We start from the raw sequence: 18549 nt of genomic DNA, 5'->3' as shown, positions 1-18549 counted from the left end.
TTCTACTTGCACCAACTATTCCTCTTCCTTTAAGCACTGAGACCTTCTCTGAACAAGGAGTCGGCCCAAACGCGTCGCTTTTACCACTCTATTAATAGTCACTAATAAAAAAAATGGCCTGTAAAAAAAAATAATAAATAAAGGCTATTAATATCCCTAATAGTCAGGAGACTATTTTACAACGTGGCCACCAGCAGCACGCAGAGCAGTGACCTCACCACCCCACCAATGCCATCCATCACACACACTTCGGTGCAGGCTAAGGTGGGTTTTGCTTTTCATTTCACGTAAGAACACCATGCAGACTTTAATGTATTTTAATCTAAGAGCGTTGACTGTTTGCATCGTTATATTTATTGGAAAAACCCTAATGATGTGAGAACAGGGTAAGTAATAAGTTGCCATGGAAGTATGATGTAAGTATATAAGGTACATGCAAAAAGGGTTACAAAAATGATATTAAAAACATCCTCATGTCACCCTCTAATTTATAACATTAAAAAAGACCCAATTTTCACGTGTAATTAAAAGACACAAACCCTTTAAGTATGGCTTACAAAGTATAGGAAGGATTTGGGTTTTGGTTTGAGAGCTTTCTTGCCTGGATGGATTTTTTGGGAAGGAGAACAACTAAGCAAAATTAAAGAATGTCGATTCTGTTAATTTAATAAGTTAAAATAACGCAAAGGAAAGGCTCTTATAAGAAGTATTTTGACATGGAATCACTCTGACAAAAAATAAAATAAAGACAAACCCTACCTATGAGCTCATTGGCCATTTCAGCGTCGGTGCAACCACCGGCCACGAACAGAAGCATCTTACCTGCACATGACTTCATGGGTGAGCAGCACTCTGCACATCTCAGGGTTCTTGTTCTGTCCTTCGTAAGTTATGGGCTACAAAAATGAAGACAAGAGGTCAGCGGGCAGCATTTGGGCGTCACTTCATTCTGATCACAGCCAAACTGGAGGTGCTTTTTTCTATTTTTCACCACGGTTTGCAAACAGACGCCTTCCCCAAAAGCCCTTTGGAACAGGAGGGCAGCTTATACACGAATACTGGTAAGGAGTGGATAGGAGCTTGTAATGCACAGAGGGGAAAAAAGTAAAACAAGAATGACATAAAAACATAAAAGTTTATTAGCAAATAAAACGCCAAGGAGACAAAACCAAACAAGGGCACGGATAAATGGGGTGGGGGCATTTGAGCCACGCTCACCTGCTTGGTGACGGAATCAATGAGTCTGACATACAGATCCTGTTCAGTCCTGACACCTACAGCGAGACAGGAGCGATTAGCGCCGACACGTCCGTCACAGCGCAGCACAACACGCGGCACTTTAACGGAGCCCCATTAAACGCCGCTGGGTTTCGTTTCCTGCAGTTCCCTCCCCAAAGCCACCGACGCACAGCAGAGCTCAGCCCGACGACGAGGGGATGCTACGGAAGGGAACCCCAATGGGTTTCCGCTGTCCTTCAGAAAGCACAGCGGCAGCGCCTGCAAATCCCGCCCGGGTTCATCGCCTGCGGGAGGAGCAGCGGAGCGCACTCACCGTTGCTGTACAGGAGCTGCAGTTTGTAATGCGTGCCGTTGTTGGTCTTTTCGTTGCCTTGCTCCTGAAAGAGAATCAAAACTCAGTTCTCCAACAACTTATCGGGCGCATCACAAACGCGAGAGCTGATCATTGCGGTGGGAGCCAAAATGAAGTGCATTAAAGTGGTGAATTCAGTGACTGGGATAAATTCACCTCCTGACCGACCAGGAGGAACTACAAAATACCGCCGGCATCTCCTTCTGTGGGAGTTCAAGAACTTCTTTTCCTCTCTTAGTCGCTATTACGCTCTCAAGGCAATACAGCACACGATGGAGGGGGACGCTTTGAGGCAGTTAACATCAAGCAGATTGATAGCAGAAATGCTCGGTGGTTTTTCTTGCTTTAAATGTGTTCGATTACTTCGCAGCGCTGTCACTACTGATACTTATTTCCCGCAGGTTACTTTACAGTGTTTTCTTTCCTTTTTCCCCCTTCATTCCCTAGAAGACGTATATCTCTGAGCACATTTTCCAATCACAATCATCTTTTCCACAACTCAGAAAAGTGATCGTAAAAACAACAGCACGAAGCGATGCAAAATACTTCACGTGCGGATTTAAAGCACAAAAGCAAATGCTTTTCCAGCCCTGCCACCGACTGTGGAGCCTTGAGAAGCACACAGCACGGTGGATGACAGGACGTAATTCAGGTCACATCCCGCTCCTGTCGGGGAACTAATAAAACTTGGCTGCTCCGGTGGAATTAATCAAAGTAAAAAAGGATTTGTCCCCCCCCCCCCCCCCCACCTCTCTCCCCAAATGAAAATTTTTATTCTGTTTTTAGATAATGTAGGAAACTCCCATTGTGCTGCTGGTGCTGTGGGGGCTTGAAAGCTTTGCAGCCCCAGCAGCTCTTCCAAACACCTGAACCCTTCCCCAAGAGCCGGCCGCGCGGTGCCGGGTGGTACAACAGGTATTCAGTCTAAAGAGAGAAAAGAAAGATAAGCGGCCTTACTTTATCGTTTTCTACAAAGTCCACAAAAGCCGTCCTCTCTATTTCCACGGGCTGCCCTTGTCTGTCGTAGAGCGCCAGAACGAAGTGAAAGAAATTGGATTTCCTCAAGTTGGAGGGCGGCTGCTTCTCAAAGTGGGCTCTGGACAGAGCTACGCCGCTGTGGAGGAAACACACGGGACGGGGTGAGGGGAGAAACAAAGAGATCGTGCACAGCAACAGCCAGACGGGGCAGGAGGAGCTCGGGGAGCCCCGGAGCGCCCAGCGGAGCGGGATGCCCGGCGAGGTGAGAACAGCCGCTCGGCTGCGGCTCCGAGGCAGCGCCGGGAAAGGGCTCTGCCCCATTCGGTGCCACTGGGGCACTCGCAGCCTCGCGCATCCGAGCTGTGCTCGGAGGACGAAAAGAATTCGCAAGAAATAATTTTTAAAAATTGCTGGACGCAATAGTTGTTTCCCTGCCTCTCCTCTACTCGTTTTTCTGCTGGATGCAATAGTACTTTTCCTGACAAACTCTACCCTTTGCTTTCCTGCTGGACGCAATAGTTGCTTTCCTGCCTCCTTTACCCGTTTTCCTCCCGGCTGTCACATTTCTGCCCCCCGAAGTGGGAAGTGCAGACAGCACAGCGCTTCCAGGCGCTCTGATGGCCGCACAGCCCACCCTCGTTTGCTTCTCCTGCAGAACACAAACGAACTGAAAGCGGTTCCTACGAGCGGACCGACCGCCCGAGGACACCCCGGAGAGAGGCAGCCCGTTCCGGCACAACATCTGCCTTGCTCAGCAGCGAAGTTTGTCACGGAGTCTTTAATGACGGACCTCGCAGTGCTGCTCGGCTCTTCAGAATTAAACAGAGGGGATCTGGGTTCGTTTGCCCCTTCCCTCATCTTCCCCACCGACCGCGGTAAAGGCGGCGATGTTTCCCAGCTCGGGATGCTGGAAACGCTTTTGTTTCTCCGCAGCACCGCGAGCTGCGTTGGGCAGCGAAATGGGTCACAACTCCCTCTCCAAAACACGGAGCAAAGGGGTGCAGAGCAGCACCTCGCAGCACCGAACGCACGGGTTAAATCTAACAGCCGGACGAGCCCGGAGTCAGAACCGTTCAATTTTCAGCCTTCAGAGCTGTGCTGGCAAAAAGCATTCAACTCTTTCGCAGAACTGCAGATGTTTTCCTGCCTTTTCCATTGCCAAATAGGTTCGGTGCGAACTCACCGCATCCGCCACAACTGCGCCCACTTTGGGGCTTTGATTTCTCGCTTCGTTACCGCTCTCAAAAATAACCCAGCTCTGCTCAGCCCCCCTCCCCCCAAACCCCGTGCGACCGCTGCCGCGAATTGGAGGCTCCAAAGGAACAGTTTCCTTTTCCTTTCGCTTTCCCCGTGGATGGTGACGGTTTAATGAACGTCTCCCCCCTTCACACCGTTTATTAAACCATCTATCGACATTTACAAAACTCCGATAACTCCTCCCATGGTGCTTGGAAAACCTCGCTCACGGATCGGGCCATGGCTGGGCTGTTTCTGAAAGGTCCCTCTCTCGTTTTGGGGTCCCATCCACTGCCCTTCGCTTTGCCTCTGTATGAAATAAAACTCAACCTACTCGGGGGGCTGATTCAGTCTTCCCCTCCCGTTTGTGTACCCAGAGAGTGATGAGAGAAAGATATATATGTTAGTTAAAAGAGTTTTTATCATCTCGTCCTAGAAGGGAAAAGAGCGGAGCAGCGGTCCTGCACCAACTTGGCTGGAGAGAGGCTTAAAATAAAATAAAATAAAATAAAATAAAATAAATGGGACAAGGTGGTGCGCGGGGGATGATGCTAAATACTAAACGGACCAAAGGAAGAAATAATTGAACAAAGCCAAGGGCCAAAGCACGGGCGAGGTGCGAGCAGTGGGAGCGCCGTGCTGTTACCGCTCCCCGCATCCACGGGTTAACATTTCGCCGGCGCTCACGGTAGCGACAGACACTTGAATTAAGTAAAACAAGATGGGACGAGGGGAGGGAGGGGTGTTGAGAAGATCTGCGTTTGAGTTGATCTTTAAACGTGGGCTGCTCCTATTCTGCTGCGTGGCTCGGAAAGTGGGAAAGAGTCGTTGGTATCGCTGGAAGAAGAGATTCCCTCTGACACTGCTCTTGTGTAGAGCAAAAAAAGGGGGGGAACGAGCCGATGTCTGATATCTGAGCTGCAGTGGAATTGAGGAGTCCTGATGCTCTCCTGTGTCCCCATCTCTGCCTGCACTGAACCCTCACTGACAAGAGAAGTCTGAGGGGGAAAGAAGGGGGTGGGGGGACAGGAAGGGAGAAAATCAATTTGATATCAAATGCAAATAAGAGAGAGGAAAGAAAAGGCTGCTTCAGAAATTGGGGAATAAAGGAAAAGAAAAGAAGAGGGAAGAAGGGGAAGAAAACCGCTCCGGTTACCTTTGTGCTGCTACATTTGCATCCACAACCCCAACGTTTCTGACCCAGGACCTGACGGAATCCATCTCAGAACCCAGAGATTTGTCTTTCAGAATCGGTCCTCTTCCCAAAGTATCTTGGATCCCAAACATTTAAGAAGTCTATTCCAAAGAGCAACAGTTTCCTTCGGGGGGGGATCGGGGAGGAGGAAAAGAAAAAATAAGCAGCTTCTGAAAATTGACACAGACAAATCCCGGGAAAGCAGAGGACTTCAGCTTTGAAACCAACTTCAGCTTTAAGTGCTGCGTGTGTTTGAGTGCCTTCAAATGGGGGAAAAAGTTTCTCCTCTCGCAAAGTGAGTCACGCCGATTCGGTCTCTCCTGGCATCGTCATCTTCCAAACGCAGGGAATCGCATCCAGAAACCGACGGCCGTTAACAAGGATCAACCTGTTTCGAGAAACACACTGAGAGAAGGGGCTGATGGCTGCCTGATCCAGAAGGAACAAAAAAGGAAAAAAAAAAAAGTCTCGGGATGATTTGGGGGAAGAAAAGAAGAGCGGAGCTGCGGCGGCTGATGACACCGCGCCGGGAAGAGCCGCCGCTCCGCGCCCGGCACCATGAATGGGTTACAGCGCCGGGAGCGGGCGCGCCGGGAAGGGGGCGGGGCCTGCTGCCATATAAGGGATGCTCATTTGCATGTCGCGCTCCGATTGGAGGACTGAGGGCAGTTCCGAGCCGCTCGGCCCCGATCAACCCCCGGAGCGCGGCCGTCCCGGCGCGGGGCGAAACCGCGGCGTCCCAGCGGGCAGCGCAGCGCAGCGCCCCGCAGGAGCGGCATCGCAGAGCAGCTGATGGCTGATGGCTGTCGGGCGCGATATTTGAAAACGACACGGCCACGCACCCCGAAACGGTCGGAGGGGGCTCTGCGTGGGGGGACGGGGCACGAGAGGCCGCCACACCCTCAGCACTCGCCGCGCGCGGGGCTGTCGGCTCGAGCCTGAATAATTCCCGGTAGAGCGGTGCAGGAAAACATCCCCCGGGAAAGGAAAGCGGAGCTGCACAGCGGGCCGCTATGGTTTTACTTTATAAAGCCGTTTGGGCTCGCTGCTATTTTCCTTCTGTGTTCTGATCCGGGCACAGATCTGCCTCCGAAATCCATATAACACCAACGCGAAAACAGATTTCAAGACAATGAATGCAAATCTGTGCTCAGAGACCATCTGCCAGATGAGGGAATCAGATGTTCGGTAGTTAAAGGGACAGCGCGAGGATTTCCTCCATTCATTATGCGCAGCTCCTCTCCAACCCGCTTTATTTTATAACGGGATGAGATTCAGACCGAAATTCAAGCAGTGTTTTCAGCTCCTGCTTCCATGTCCATTTCTCGGGGCCACCTTTGTAACACGTGTCAGACCGATACATTTTTTGCGATGTTTGATACGGCTCCCCTAAAAAAAATTACCAATAAACATCACAAATAAAACTCTTCCTATAAGGTTCTCATAGAAACGCGCCCTTAATTCAGCCCGAAGCCGGGACTGAATTATTCTGTCCACATGAGTGACAGATATGGCAGGAGATGAACCCATCCATCCCACGCCGGCTCTGTTAAGGAGATTTACCACCCGAACGCACCTCCCCAAAGCGATCCGTGCGCAATGAGCGCTTCGAGCAGGGCAGCAGAGGGGCATTACTGAATAAAAGCAGCAGCAGTTCGGTGCTGCTACAGGGCGGCTGAGAAACCGCACCTCACGGCTCCGAGATTAAAACTTAGGAAAAGAGGTCGATCTGTTCCCAGCAAAGGTATGAGAGAATAAAACGTACAACTGAAGGGACTTTTTGTTGCCACCCCACAACGGGCACGGGTCCGTCCCCTCGGCTCAACGCCCCCCCTTGGTACCAGCAGCGTTTTTGGCAAAGCCACCCCGATCGTTTCCGCATCAATTCCTAAAGTCGGGGCAGGGAGGGGAGGGGGCGGCGGTGGAATTCGAGCGAACCTCGGCTGATGTATTCGTAAGGAGAAAGTGTTTCCTAAGAGCCGAAGTCTCTCGCTCGCAGCGATACAGCCGAGTCCGCACCGCGTCAGAGGCGCTCCGGTCGCATTGAAGGCAGCTGCTCATTCAGCCCCAGCGAGACGCTCAGGAAAGCCCGGTGGGCTCCGGGACCGTGCCGGCTTTGGGGACAATGGGGACTCGTGTGCCGTGGCCCCGGGGGAGCGGGGCTTTTAGGGATTCATAGTGGGTCAGGGGGCAGCAGCGCGGGTCAGAGGAGACGCGCTCCCCTCGCCCCGAACAGCTGCCACCAGAATTCGGCACTTCAGGGACAAACGAGCGGAGCCGTTCCCCGGTGCCTCGGCGGGGCTGTGGCCGTGGGGCAGCCCGGGATCCCCACGCAGTGTCTGTTCCATGGGGGGATCGTGGGCTCAGCCCCGCACCGAGGAGAAGGGGCGATCCCGGAGGGGTGGAGGGGGATTTCCTTCACCCTCAATATAAAGTTTCTCTCCTTCACAACGTATCTCAATAATGCAGCACTTAAGCACTTCTAAATCCTGAACTCCGAGTCTGGAATCCCTACTCCGAGCAGCCGGGTTAGACACAGTTCACAGAAAGCAAATCCCTCAGCCTCTCCCGCTGTAAGCGCTCCAAGCGAAATCAGCATTGACATCGGTGCAGCCGCTGCGGAGGTGGCTGCGGATCGCTTAAGGGAGCCCGTTCCAGCGGCAAGCGACAGGTAAACGGCACCACGAACAGCGGGACGGAGGAGAGCTTGGAGGAGGAGGATGGGGGAAACAAACAGAAAGCTTTTCTTAAACAGACGAAAGCCTCGAGAGCCCATCTCCACCGCGCAACTCCACTCCACAACTCGCTCCAAAGAGAATTTAGAGGCAGAAGCGAGTGCGAGGCTCGGGGAGGGCAGCCCGGGGTGGGGAATGGAGCCGCGCAGCCCCCATGGGAGAACCCCAACCCAATTCGGGAGTCGCCCGGAGCGCTCCTGTTCCTCATCCTAAGGAGGAAGAGAGGAAGAAAAAAGCGACAGTTCAGGGAGCGCTGATCGTTTCCTTCTGGCTCTTCTCGGTGCCGCACGCCGGGCTCAGTGGGACAGGTGAGCCCTGCTTGGATGCGGTAAAGCAAGATGCTCGCCTTCCTCGAGAGATTTTAGGCACCAGAATCAACTTTCACCACGCCTTAGGAGCTCCCAGGAGGAAGGAAAGAATTATCTTCAATATATACATAACTCCTTGAAAGCATAACCTTAAAACTCCTATTATTTCCTCCCTTTCCTTTATGGCGAAAAAGTGAAGGAGGAAAGTCAGGCTACGGCCAATGAAGGCACTGAGACAGAAGCACTTCGTTCTCGCTCTTGAATTCGTGAGAGTTCCGAATCCTTCAGGTGCCCCAAGGGAACAAATCGTAGGTTAAAATTATCAGTGTCAGAGGGGAAAGGAAAATTCCTCCTTTCCTCTCGCCCGGCAATCTCAGCGAGTTTCATTCACAACTGCACCAGAAAAAAAAAAAAAAAAAAAAAAAATCAACGCCCCTGTTGACAAACAATTCACATTTAAGCCCTTCACAAAGCAAGCTGCTCGCATGCAAACACGCAGCCGTGGTTTTGAAAGCACACAACGGTATTTGAGAAACGAAGAGCTCCCCGATTCCTGGAGCCCAACAGCAGAGCCAAGAACGCCATGGGAGCGCAGGGTGCCGAGAAGCAATGGGAGCTGGCGATGCTGACTCGGGTCTGAAGGGCACGGGGCACTGCATCAGCACAGCTCTGCTTTGCACGGCTGCTCCGATTCAGTGTAACCCTCGTTTACAGGATGGCCCATTTCACAGCAATAGGAATGCCTGGAGTAAGGAGGACAGCCTATTGAAATGTTCAATACAAGAGGTTTAAAACAGTGCAGGTGGGTGCAACTAAATCACAAACACAGGCTGGGCTCTTAACTGGGAATGCTGTGTGCAAGACAGGGCTGTAAAAACGCGGTGCTCTGGTTACATCCATTCTAGAACCTTTTGTTTGCTCTAAGTTCTGCTTTATCTCAGGAGCAAAATGCTTGATTTGATGGCTGGAAAAAGTTCCATCTCCAAATATAGGACTGCTCTCTGTTCCTCCTCCCTGTGCTGCTTGGAAGCATTCAGAAGTAAAGTTCCACAGCTGTCAGATCCTGAGCTGTACCCTCGTGCCATACAGGTAATGCCAACCCGAGCCATCTCTCCCTGCAGATCAGTGCAAGTCTGGGAGGTGCACAAATCACATTTATAAGCATGAACAAAAGAAAGCTTTCCAACTTACAGATGCATAACTAAGCATTTAATAGAACTTCTCCTCCATCTCATCTTTCCCAAAAGAGAAAATATTGTAACCATCACATCCTCCTTCCAGTCTCCCATTCATTCCAGTAAGTAGGTGCTTTTCTCACCAGAACAGAAAAGCACATCTGCTATGTTTTACATCCAGCTTTTTAAGGATAGTTTTACTGCCTTTTGCCTAGCATAGCTTTTGGAACACGTTAGCAAATAATATTTTACCATCGGGAGTGTACGTTCCATTTTATTTTATAATGCAGACTCAGAAGCCTCGGCGCAGAGTTTGTTTTTCTAAGCACGCGGAGCCTCAAACCAACAAGCACACAGGGGAAGAACACTTCAGGTGGGTGCATATTTGTGCTGGAAGTCTCCCTCATCTTCCAGCTTACGGAAAACAATTAAGGTCAGCTTTCAATGTGTCTTAGGATATCAATGACCCATATTGATCCTTGACTCAAGAAGCAGAATTCGGGTTATCAGAGCATTTGTAGTTCCACCGCACACACACTGCGTGACACAGCTCCAGCTGGGAAATCCATCCTCCATAAGAAACCAGACAAAGGCAGACACACTGAAAAGCAGAATCACATCCAGTCATTAACACGAGCCTAAAGCAGCCCCCAGTCCTACAAACATTCTTATCCTTAACCTGTATTACCCACCAGAGTGGTCTTACAAGAATTACTCAACGATGCACACATCCTTAACCATCTGTACAGCACGGGCCTCCTTTTTATTTCTCGACTCAAGTCAGTGCTGTCTTAAACAGGTGTGTTCCAGTTACATGAAAACTCAATCTGAAGCCATGCCATGGGGACGCTGCCTACTGATTTCCCTTCCTTAAGCCCCTCGCAGGATGATAATTTGATTTTTTTTCCCCGTGTTTCAAAATATAAAGAACTGTGAACACAACTTTTTGCAGGAGGAACCTGAACCCAATGAGTGAAAAAAACTCACTTACCGAGATTCTGAATCTGGCTGGGGGTTATTGGTGCTGCCATCACACAAATTACCAGGATGGAGAAGATCTCTCTTGGGGACGGTCAATAATCAAAACATCTGCCTCCACGCCTCCTTCTAAAGCATCTGGTACTTGAAGCTAAGATATAACATACAAGAAGCTTAATCTAATCTGACTAGTCCTATGTTCTTTCCATAAGGCAAGAAGGAAGTAGTTAGAAGCTCAGTATATCATAATTAGAGCTTCACAACCTTGGAGAGACAGCTCTGCTCTTCTCTGAAGTGTATTTAATGATTTGAAGAGTGTTGCAGTGTTTTCTTCTTGATTTGGTGGAACTGAACCATTGCACTCCTGGGCTCCTCCCTCAGCAAACCACATTTCAGCAGCTGCCGGTCTGTGTGACCAGATTCTGATCCTGCAAATGTTTGCACTTTAACACAGGCAGTGAGGACCCACGGCACCCATGGCTCACGATAGATTCCTGCAGGGTCAGGGCCCCACAGCTCTGAGCTTCCATTTTTTGGGAGTTCATTCTGACTCATTGGCACCTACCTCCATCCCAGACCCTTCTAGGGGAAGGAGCAATCTGCCTTGAGTTTTACACCCTCTGTGCTATTCAGTTACCGTTTACCATCTGAACTGTTTCTTTCATCACTACTTCTTCAGTATTCATTTTTAGAGTAAATAGAGATGCTTTGAAATTTACACATACCTAAATGGTTCTGCTACTTAAAAGGATCTGGGCAGCCTGACTGGACATCGTTACATCTCCATCATCAGTATTAGTTAGATGGGGAAAAGCAATGTTTTACTAAATAACCTGATACTATTCCTGGTAAAGAGCATTGCTAATATACTTAAAATGAAAGGCTGTACCACGTGCCCCCTGCAACCAAGCTGAGATACTGCAACAGAAGGAAAGCATATCCTTTGACTTTGTCTGACAGATGTATCATACACCCAAATACAGCAATTTTAACTGCAGCTTCTCAAGCATGTTTTCCATAGGCAGAAACTCAGACCAGCAAAGATGAAGCCTGAGGACAGATAAAGTCTACACACACCTGCAAAGACGATGGACCCAAGGCTGATGGGTGTTACCATGCTTGGGCACACAGATAAGGCTCTTCTGAAGGCACTCTAGGGCAACAGCAAATATGAACAGACAGCATGAAAAGCAGATCTCTTTCTACAAGCTCTGGGATACAGTCAGTCCTAATTAAGAAATTAAGGTAAGGGCATCAAATTCAGATTACCCGATATCTGATAAGAGCAGAAGTCAGACTGGAGTCTCACTGGTGAAGATCACTGTTAGCCCAACACAAAAAGGAACCTTTACAACAATCAGAGGCAGGCTGTGCAGCAGGTAGGTATGCCCAAAGCAGCCTTCACTGTGAGCCATGGGACATTTTAAGTAGTAACGAGCCCTGAATCAGCTCAGGCATGTTTTCCTTACTTAGCATTTCTCCCACAGATGGGAGAATAAGAATTGTCCCATTGGCCACAGTTCATCAGATGTCCCTGTTTGGGACAGTCCTTTCAAGGCAGGCCACTCTAGTTTTTATAGTCATTGCACACTAGTTGGATAATACCAGGTAACAAAGGGGAATGGAAGAAAACCAGTTTTCCACATGCATCCTCTCCTGGTATTGAGCTACTGGAGAAAGCAGTACAAGAAGCCTTTGGTCACTCCAAGTCCACAGGACATCAATGACAACACAACTGATGAACGGGTTTCAGAGGGGCTCAGAAGAGCACCCCAGCAGACAAAGCCTTGCCATCCACATGTATTCTTTGGCTTTAGAGAAGGAAAACACACTTGTTTTCAAGAGCATGTGTTCCAAGCATCTGAAGGGTAGAATATGTTGGAGCATATGGCATATAGTTTCTCTCTCCATTCATAATCTGCAGCAAGACAGCAAAAATCAGTTCTACTAAGTACAGACTCCAGCTTTCATTTGAAAACATTTCCAGTGTTAAGTCCTTCCAGCAGGCCTACTTAGGCATCATCTAGACAGAATTACCAAAGTAGCTGGATGTTCTCATGGCAATGGATGGGCTGTGAGATGTGCCTACAGCAAGTCCATGCCATACAGCGCTAAGACTCTCCTGTTTGCTACTTCCACTGCTGGGCTGCAAGTACAAACCGTGGGATGGTGCTAGCAATGTACTCTGCTTATGTGCCACCCTCACGACTGGTGTCTAACGGATGGAATAAAGCTCCTTCACTGCGCAGCCCTGTCCAAACTTCACAAGAGACAAGAAAGCAGAGGCACACAAAAGGAAAACCAAGAGAAAATATGATTTCACCTGAGGACCACACACTATAGCAAGAAGTCACCCTAGGACAGTCACTCCTTTTTCAAGACTCAGTACCCATTTACTTTCACTATAATCACTTATTTGGTGAAAGGATTCTCCGAGTAACCCATGGGAAAATCTACAGTAACTGCAGCTGCCTCAAATACCTCCAAATAGGCCACGCTTTATCCTTCACCTGGAAGAGAATCTCATGCCCCAACAGCTCCAACATTTGAGATTCTCGTGATTTTCTGCTACGTGGTTGGTCTGGGTTGTCACTGGACACAATTAGCTCCCCCCCGGCACCCCCACACCCAGGGCATCCTGCTCTGACCTCGACTGCTCTGCGCTGTGAGCAGCAGGAGGGGCTGGGTGCCACCAACACACTGTGCAGAATGCCAGAGTGCACAGCATGTGCAGCCTCCAGAGGGGTGAAGCATTTCACAGGATGGTTTATGGCATCATCTTTTTTTCGTCCCCCTCCCACGTAGAATATGAATAACATTAATGGTGACAGAGCCAACAGGCAATAAAAGGCCTTTGCAGGTATCAAACAGCTTCAAACTTTGCTTTGGCTCTCTGCCAGCTGCTGCAGCCAGCCAGCACTTCCTATTGGAGCCTAGGACCAGTGTCCAGCAAGTAATTACATGGCCCTGCTGGCTTCCAGTGAGATTGGCAGACAGGAAGCTGCGTTTTGATTTAAAAGATGACAAAAATGAAAGAGAGAAAACTGGTATTTCGTGCATATCTGCCACTGATTTGATACACATCTACTGCGCAAGGAAATCCTTACTATTCTCATTATTAGCTGAGAAGGGTCAAAGCAAGTATTGGTTGGGAAGCCAGACAATGAGAACTGCTGCTTGGATCATTATCCCTTGTTGAAACAACACAAAAGGCCCAAACCAGGAGAGATGGCTCCTCTCTCAATATGATTTGAGAAAGAGTCCCAAAGAGAGCTTTAGTATTGCAAGAAATAAGCTGCAGTTTGAAATACAAGTATTTTTCTGGGCATCGTTTGTCTTGTACCACACTTAAGCACGCTTGGCCAGCTGGTAAGTGCTTACATCCCAAAGCTAGCAACAACCTCAATGTGTTTCACTGTTTTCCTGCTAGCCCATAATTTAACCAGGCAGGGCAACCAACTAGTCTCAGTACAACACAGAAATGGTCAATTCAGGATGTTCCCTCATTATTCATAAGCAAGTTAACAAATCCATTTTAAGAAATACCCTTAAATAATAAGAATGCAGTCATCCAAAGCCCCCCCATTTCATTGGAGTCAGGTTAGCCTGTATGCTGAATACCTCCATTCATGTAATAAAGAAGCCCTTCCTTGATTTTCCTTCTCAACACAAGCACCAAGGCAAGTTTTTCAACACCCACATTAGGTTGTATTATTCCTGCTCAGTCACAGAGGAAACAGGAGCACAAAGTTACAGCAGGTCAGCTGCAAAGGAGGGATTCAATCTCATGAGCTCCCGATTCTGGGACAGTGCTATCCACAAAGAGGGAAAATATTTCCCCAAGGCTCAGTTCTTGGCACATCTGCCACATACCCTGCAAAATAAGAACCTTTAAGAAAAAAACCTCCAACAACCAACAGACAAACATCTGTTTTCAAGAACATGCTGAGAGCTGGGAACAAGAGAACCTTTGCCTTTCCATCAAGTTTTGGTCGAACGAGCCAATTCCATTGACTTGTATTTCAAGTATCAAGTAAGGACTTCAACAAGCACTTGCACACTAACATGCATAAAGCATACAAACACACATATAATCATATAGTTTTACATACATAAAAACAATGCACACAACTTAAGATATCGATAAAATATTATGGAATTTGACAATATTCAACAGTTGCAAAGGTTTCTATGCTTTTAAAGTGGGGATTGTAGCTTACAAGTCTTAAAGTTAACAGAACTGTTTTACACTGGACTTTTTTTTTTTTAAGATAGAAACTGAACATTTGATCATCTGATGCATTTCAACATCTGCACCAGCTTCCTTTCCCCTGGTCTCCAAGGTACATTTGTTGCTTGTAAGTGTAACAGATAGAGAAATCAGAGATCTGATCAGGGAAAGTTCAGCCATTGGTTCCAGCAACAGTCCTAGAGCAGCTTCACATCTGATCACTGACTTCACAGCACCCACTGTTGTTACAGCAGAAACCCAAATATGCCTTGTACAGGATGCTATGCAGTCAGCTCTAGCAAGAAAGCCTACATGTCCAAGAGTTTAATCTGTGTCACAGTCAGCAAACATGGGTGAGGAAATAAAAATGTGCATTATTGAATGTTCAACATAGAAAAAAGGACTGAGCAGAAAATAGGAATCCTCAGTTGACACAACTTGATGATTTAATCCATGTAATCAAGCTCAAAGCTCTCCACTGCATAGCAGATCAGTTCTGACCCGCATTTTCCCACCACCACAATGAGAATCACCTTCTAATCAAGAAAGAAAATTCTTAATAAAGGAAAATTATTACCATCCTAAGTCTAAGGAGTCTGGCAGGCAACTTTCTCCTCAGTAGCTGATAAAATGATGTAAAAGCAAGTGTGCACACAAAGGAGGAGAGTGCCACTGAACCCTCACCACTCTGAGTCAAGGTGTTGACAAAGATGCTGATAAGGGAGTAGTTCTGATAGGAGAAAGGCCCTAAAGAGGCAACGGAAGGGTCTTGGAGAAAGATTCGGACTGCTGGGGGAACAGGAGCAGCAGGCAGAATAGCTGAACTGATGAGCTGAACCCAACAGCAGCCAGCAGGGGAGGGACACGGGAAGCTGGCAGCAGAGCCCCAACCATTTGGGTAGCGAGACAAAAGGCAGATCTGAGATCTGCAGAGTGCAATTCAAGTGCAAATCCGGGGGCTCAAGTGCAATGAGTCCACATGTCAAGAGAAAAGGCCCATGGCTGCCTCAGTGCAGGTCAGCCACTGGTGAGCCATCACTCAACCCATCATTTGCACAGTTCATTAACAGTTAGAAAGTGACGAGGGCACTTCAATTACTTGAAAAGAGAAAGAATGACGATGAGTTAGGCATTACATACACACACAGCGCTTGAATAGGCTGAACAGTAAGCAGGGGGGAACAGAAGGATGATTTATTCACTCAACTTACAGTTTGGAAACAGAGGCCTATAGAAGTTAAGCCACTCATCTGAAATTGCCCAGGAAGCCAGAGATTCTGCCCTATTTTGCCAACCCTCCAAGCAGAACTGTGTTCAATCTTCTCATAGGGCAGAAACATATTCAAATTGCTTAATAACTTGGCTTGGGGAAAAGAGGCAAGGAAAGGGTTCTCATTCTGAAAAAGTGGCCCTTCCATCAAGAACGGTCCTTTAGACTCTTGGTTCACAGTGGAACAGATGAAAATACTAAACATAGGATTTCCATTCCTAAAACAGCCCTGCAGGACGAACCTGCAGCAGAAGCCATTGCTCTGATAGCATTTACCTGTGCAATGCCACCATCTTGTGGTCTGCACAACCACAGCACCACCAGCATCTTCATTTCTTTGACAGCAAGCAAAGCTAATGAGTTTTCTTTCCTACTGAATGCTCTTTTGCTGTGTGCTTTTGAGGAAGATTTGCTTCAGTTTCACTCACAAACAAACTAAATATCTTTCCAGTAGGTAATGACATAACTTAACAGCATGTTGTTGTCACAGAGCTAATAACTGCCCTCATCACCATTAATGAACAAGGCCACATTCACTTAAGGAACATGACTCTGCTCCTCCCAGCCCCCAAACAGCCTCCCTAGTGCTGTTACTCTGATATAAGCTCCCTTCTCTGTCTCCTGAACCACGCTGTACTCCTACAGGTTTTCCCCTCTGAACTTTACTTTTTCCTTACAGCACCTCAAGGTCAAGCAGATTCCTTGGAGCTCTTTGGATGCTGCCATACACACTTGGCTTCCCAAGTAACACTCGATATAAATGTTTGTATCTGCTCTGAGCACAAAGGCTGAACTATTCTGCCACTACTTTGCCTGGCATCACTGACAGCTTTGTCTGATCTCCAGGACAGCAGAAAGCTTCTGACCACATTGTGACACATAAAGAGGTCTACCTACATAGCATGGTCAATTTGGCACCAGTGGTAGGGTCAGGTAAACAGGACCACAGAAATTAACCCTCTGCAGACTGAGAACACTGCACTGCACCCGCTACCCAAGCAGCAACCCAAAGGAGCTCCCCACAATGAGGAATTACCACCTAGATTAAACTCAACTTCTGGTGCACAGACTGCATCAGGAACAACTTGTAGCAATAAACTGAGGATCAACAACCTCAGGTTCCACTAGCAAGTTAACCCATGGCCTGAAGCATGTCCACCTCCTTCTCCCTACCTGTCAAATCAGCATGCTGTGCCTTTGCAGCGTGACTGAAGATCCACAGATGACAAGCAAAAATGAAAAGTGGATAGAAGAATTCTCATGTTTGGCCACAGTGGAAAAGCATGACTATTTCTTGGAAAAATTCAGCTCAGCTCCAAATAGGAAAAGTTTATCTGAAACTGCCACGAAGAAATAAAAATACTTTAGTTATCTGCTACTGATAGAATCAAGACATCCTGTATGACTTAAAGCCAGGCTGTGTTCCAGGATACCAGCACACAGCAGCATTTACAACAATTTTTCCCTACAGCGACCAACACAGAACAGGTTCAGGATAGCATTCGAGTCAAGAACACCCCTTTCAAAAACCCAGACATTGACAGTCTGCAGTGTCCTCCTCGGAGGCAGACTTACATCCTCCATTTGCATCACCAATACTTGCATGCTACCTCGCTGGCTTTGCATTTGATTTTACCAAGCAATTCTGCAGTTCATCTTCCATTTGCCAAATAATCACAGGCCCCAGAGAGTTTTACATCACAGTCAAACTCCTTCCAAAAATATCAGAAGCTGCCTTTTCTCTTTTTACCTCTCAGGCCCAAATGGAGCAGATGTGCGTGAGATAACGAAGGCTGTGATCTAAGGGGAAGGACGATGGAATGATTTATTACAGAATCAGCCATTTCAGAACTGCTCTTATTTTCTCCAAAGCCGATCAAGACAAGTTAGGATTTCTGGACTAGAAACATCTGCTTTGGAAGCGATGAAGATCAGCACTGCAGCCATTCCTGTCTGCTTTTCCACTGAGATAAGCTCCAAGGTCTGATTTCCACTGGCATTTCAGCACCTATTCTCTCAAGTCTCTGCAAGTTTCAGCCCTGTTAACATTCACAACAGTAACAAACTGCATTTTAATCTAAGTGGCAAACACTGTAGTCTCTCACAGCCTCCACAATACACTCACACCACGATTCCAGACTGCTGCTTCAGTTCTATCAGCAAATGAAGCACAGGCACCCTAAGGAAGCAGGGCACAAGTTGCCCCCTCAACCTGTCCCCACACCACCTCCAGAAGGGAGAGCACTCAGCTGTACTGATTCAGCCTTGCCAACATCCCAGGTCAGAAGCAGATGCTCTGGAGATCAGAGCAGCGACAAACAGTTACACATCACAGAAGTGAGCCCAGGCCTCAGCACACAGCTGTGTGCAACACACGAGGAATGAGATGGGCAGAGCATGTGCTCCAGGTCCACTGCTTACACTCCGCATGGAGAGGCACGTGCTGCTGCTTCTTACTGAGATCAAGAAATACACCCCATCATCCAAGAGCATCACTCAGCGTTCGAAACACTCAGACCCACAGCACCTCCCCTCCAGAAACACACCTTGCTCCTCCCCAGGCAGAAATAGATCCACCCCATGCAAAACCTCAGTTAGCCTCCAGCTCAGCACAGGCTTCCCACTGAGACTAAACACAACACCCAATAACACTGGCAAGGATCACACTCATCCCTCAGGCAGTCCTCACAGCAAGCATGAAATAACCATTTTTATACCTCAAAGAAGTAAGGCTAAGACTCATCAAGGCATGACAACACACATTCACAGTAATAGGAAAGGAAAACAACATAAGCAGATTTGTGCACATCTCTTAACAAAAGCAAACCTATAAAGCCATAAGATTGAAGTCC

General features: G+C 48.0%; 1 protein-coding gene across 1 annotated transcript in view; it reads right to left on the bottom strand.

The window, feature by feature from the left end:
• EBF2 (EBF transcription factor 2) overlaps positions 1–18549 on the bottom strand; it is a 133613-nt gene extending 115064 nt beyond the window's left edge. The window contains exons 1-6 of the mRNA XM_048928127.1: positions 18415–18549; positions 4962–5388; positions 2549–2705; positions 1553–1616; positions 1219–1274; positions 823–896 (exon numbers count right to left, since the gene is read on the bottom strand). Coding sequence (XP_048784084.1) covers positions 823–896; positions 1219–1274; positions 1553–1616; positions 2549–2705; positions 4962–5092 — 482 coding nt within the window. The 5' untranslated portion in view covers positions 5093–5388; positions 18415–18549. The remainder of the gene's footprint in view (positions 1–822; positions 897–1218; positions 1275–1552; positions 1617–2548; positions 2706–4961; positions 5389–18414) is intronic.

This window comes from Lagopus muta, chromosome 27 (assembly GCF_023343835.1).
Source record: "Lagopus muta isolate bLagMut1 chromosome 27, bLagMut1 primary, whole genome shotgun sequence".
NCBI classification, from domain to species: Eukaryota; Metazoa; Chordata; class Aves; order Galliformes; family Phasianidae; genus Lagopus; species Lagopus muta.
This window is presented reverse-complemented; position numbering and strand designations above follow the sequence as displayed.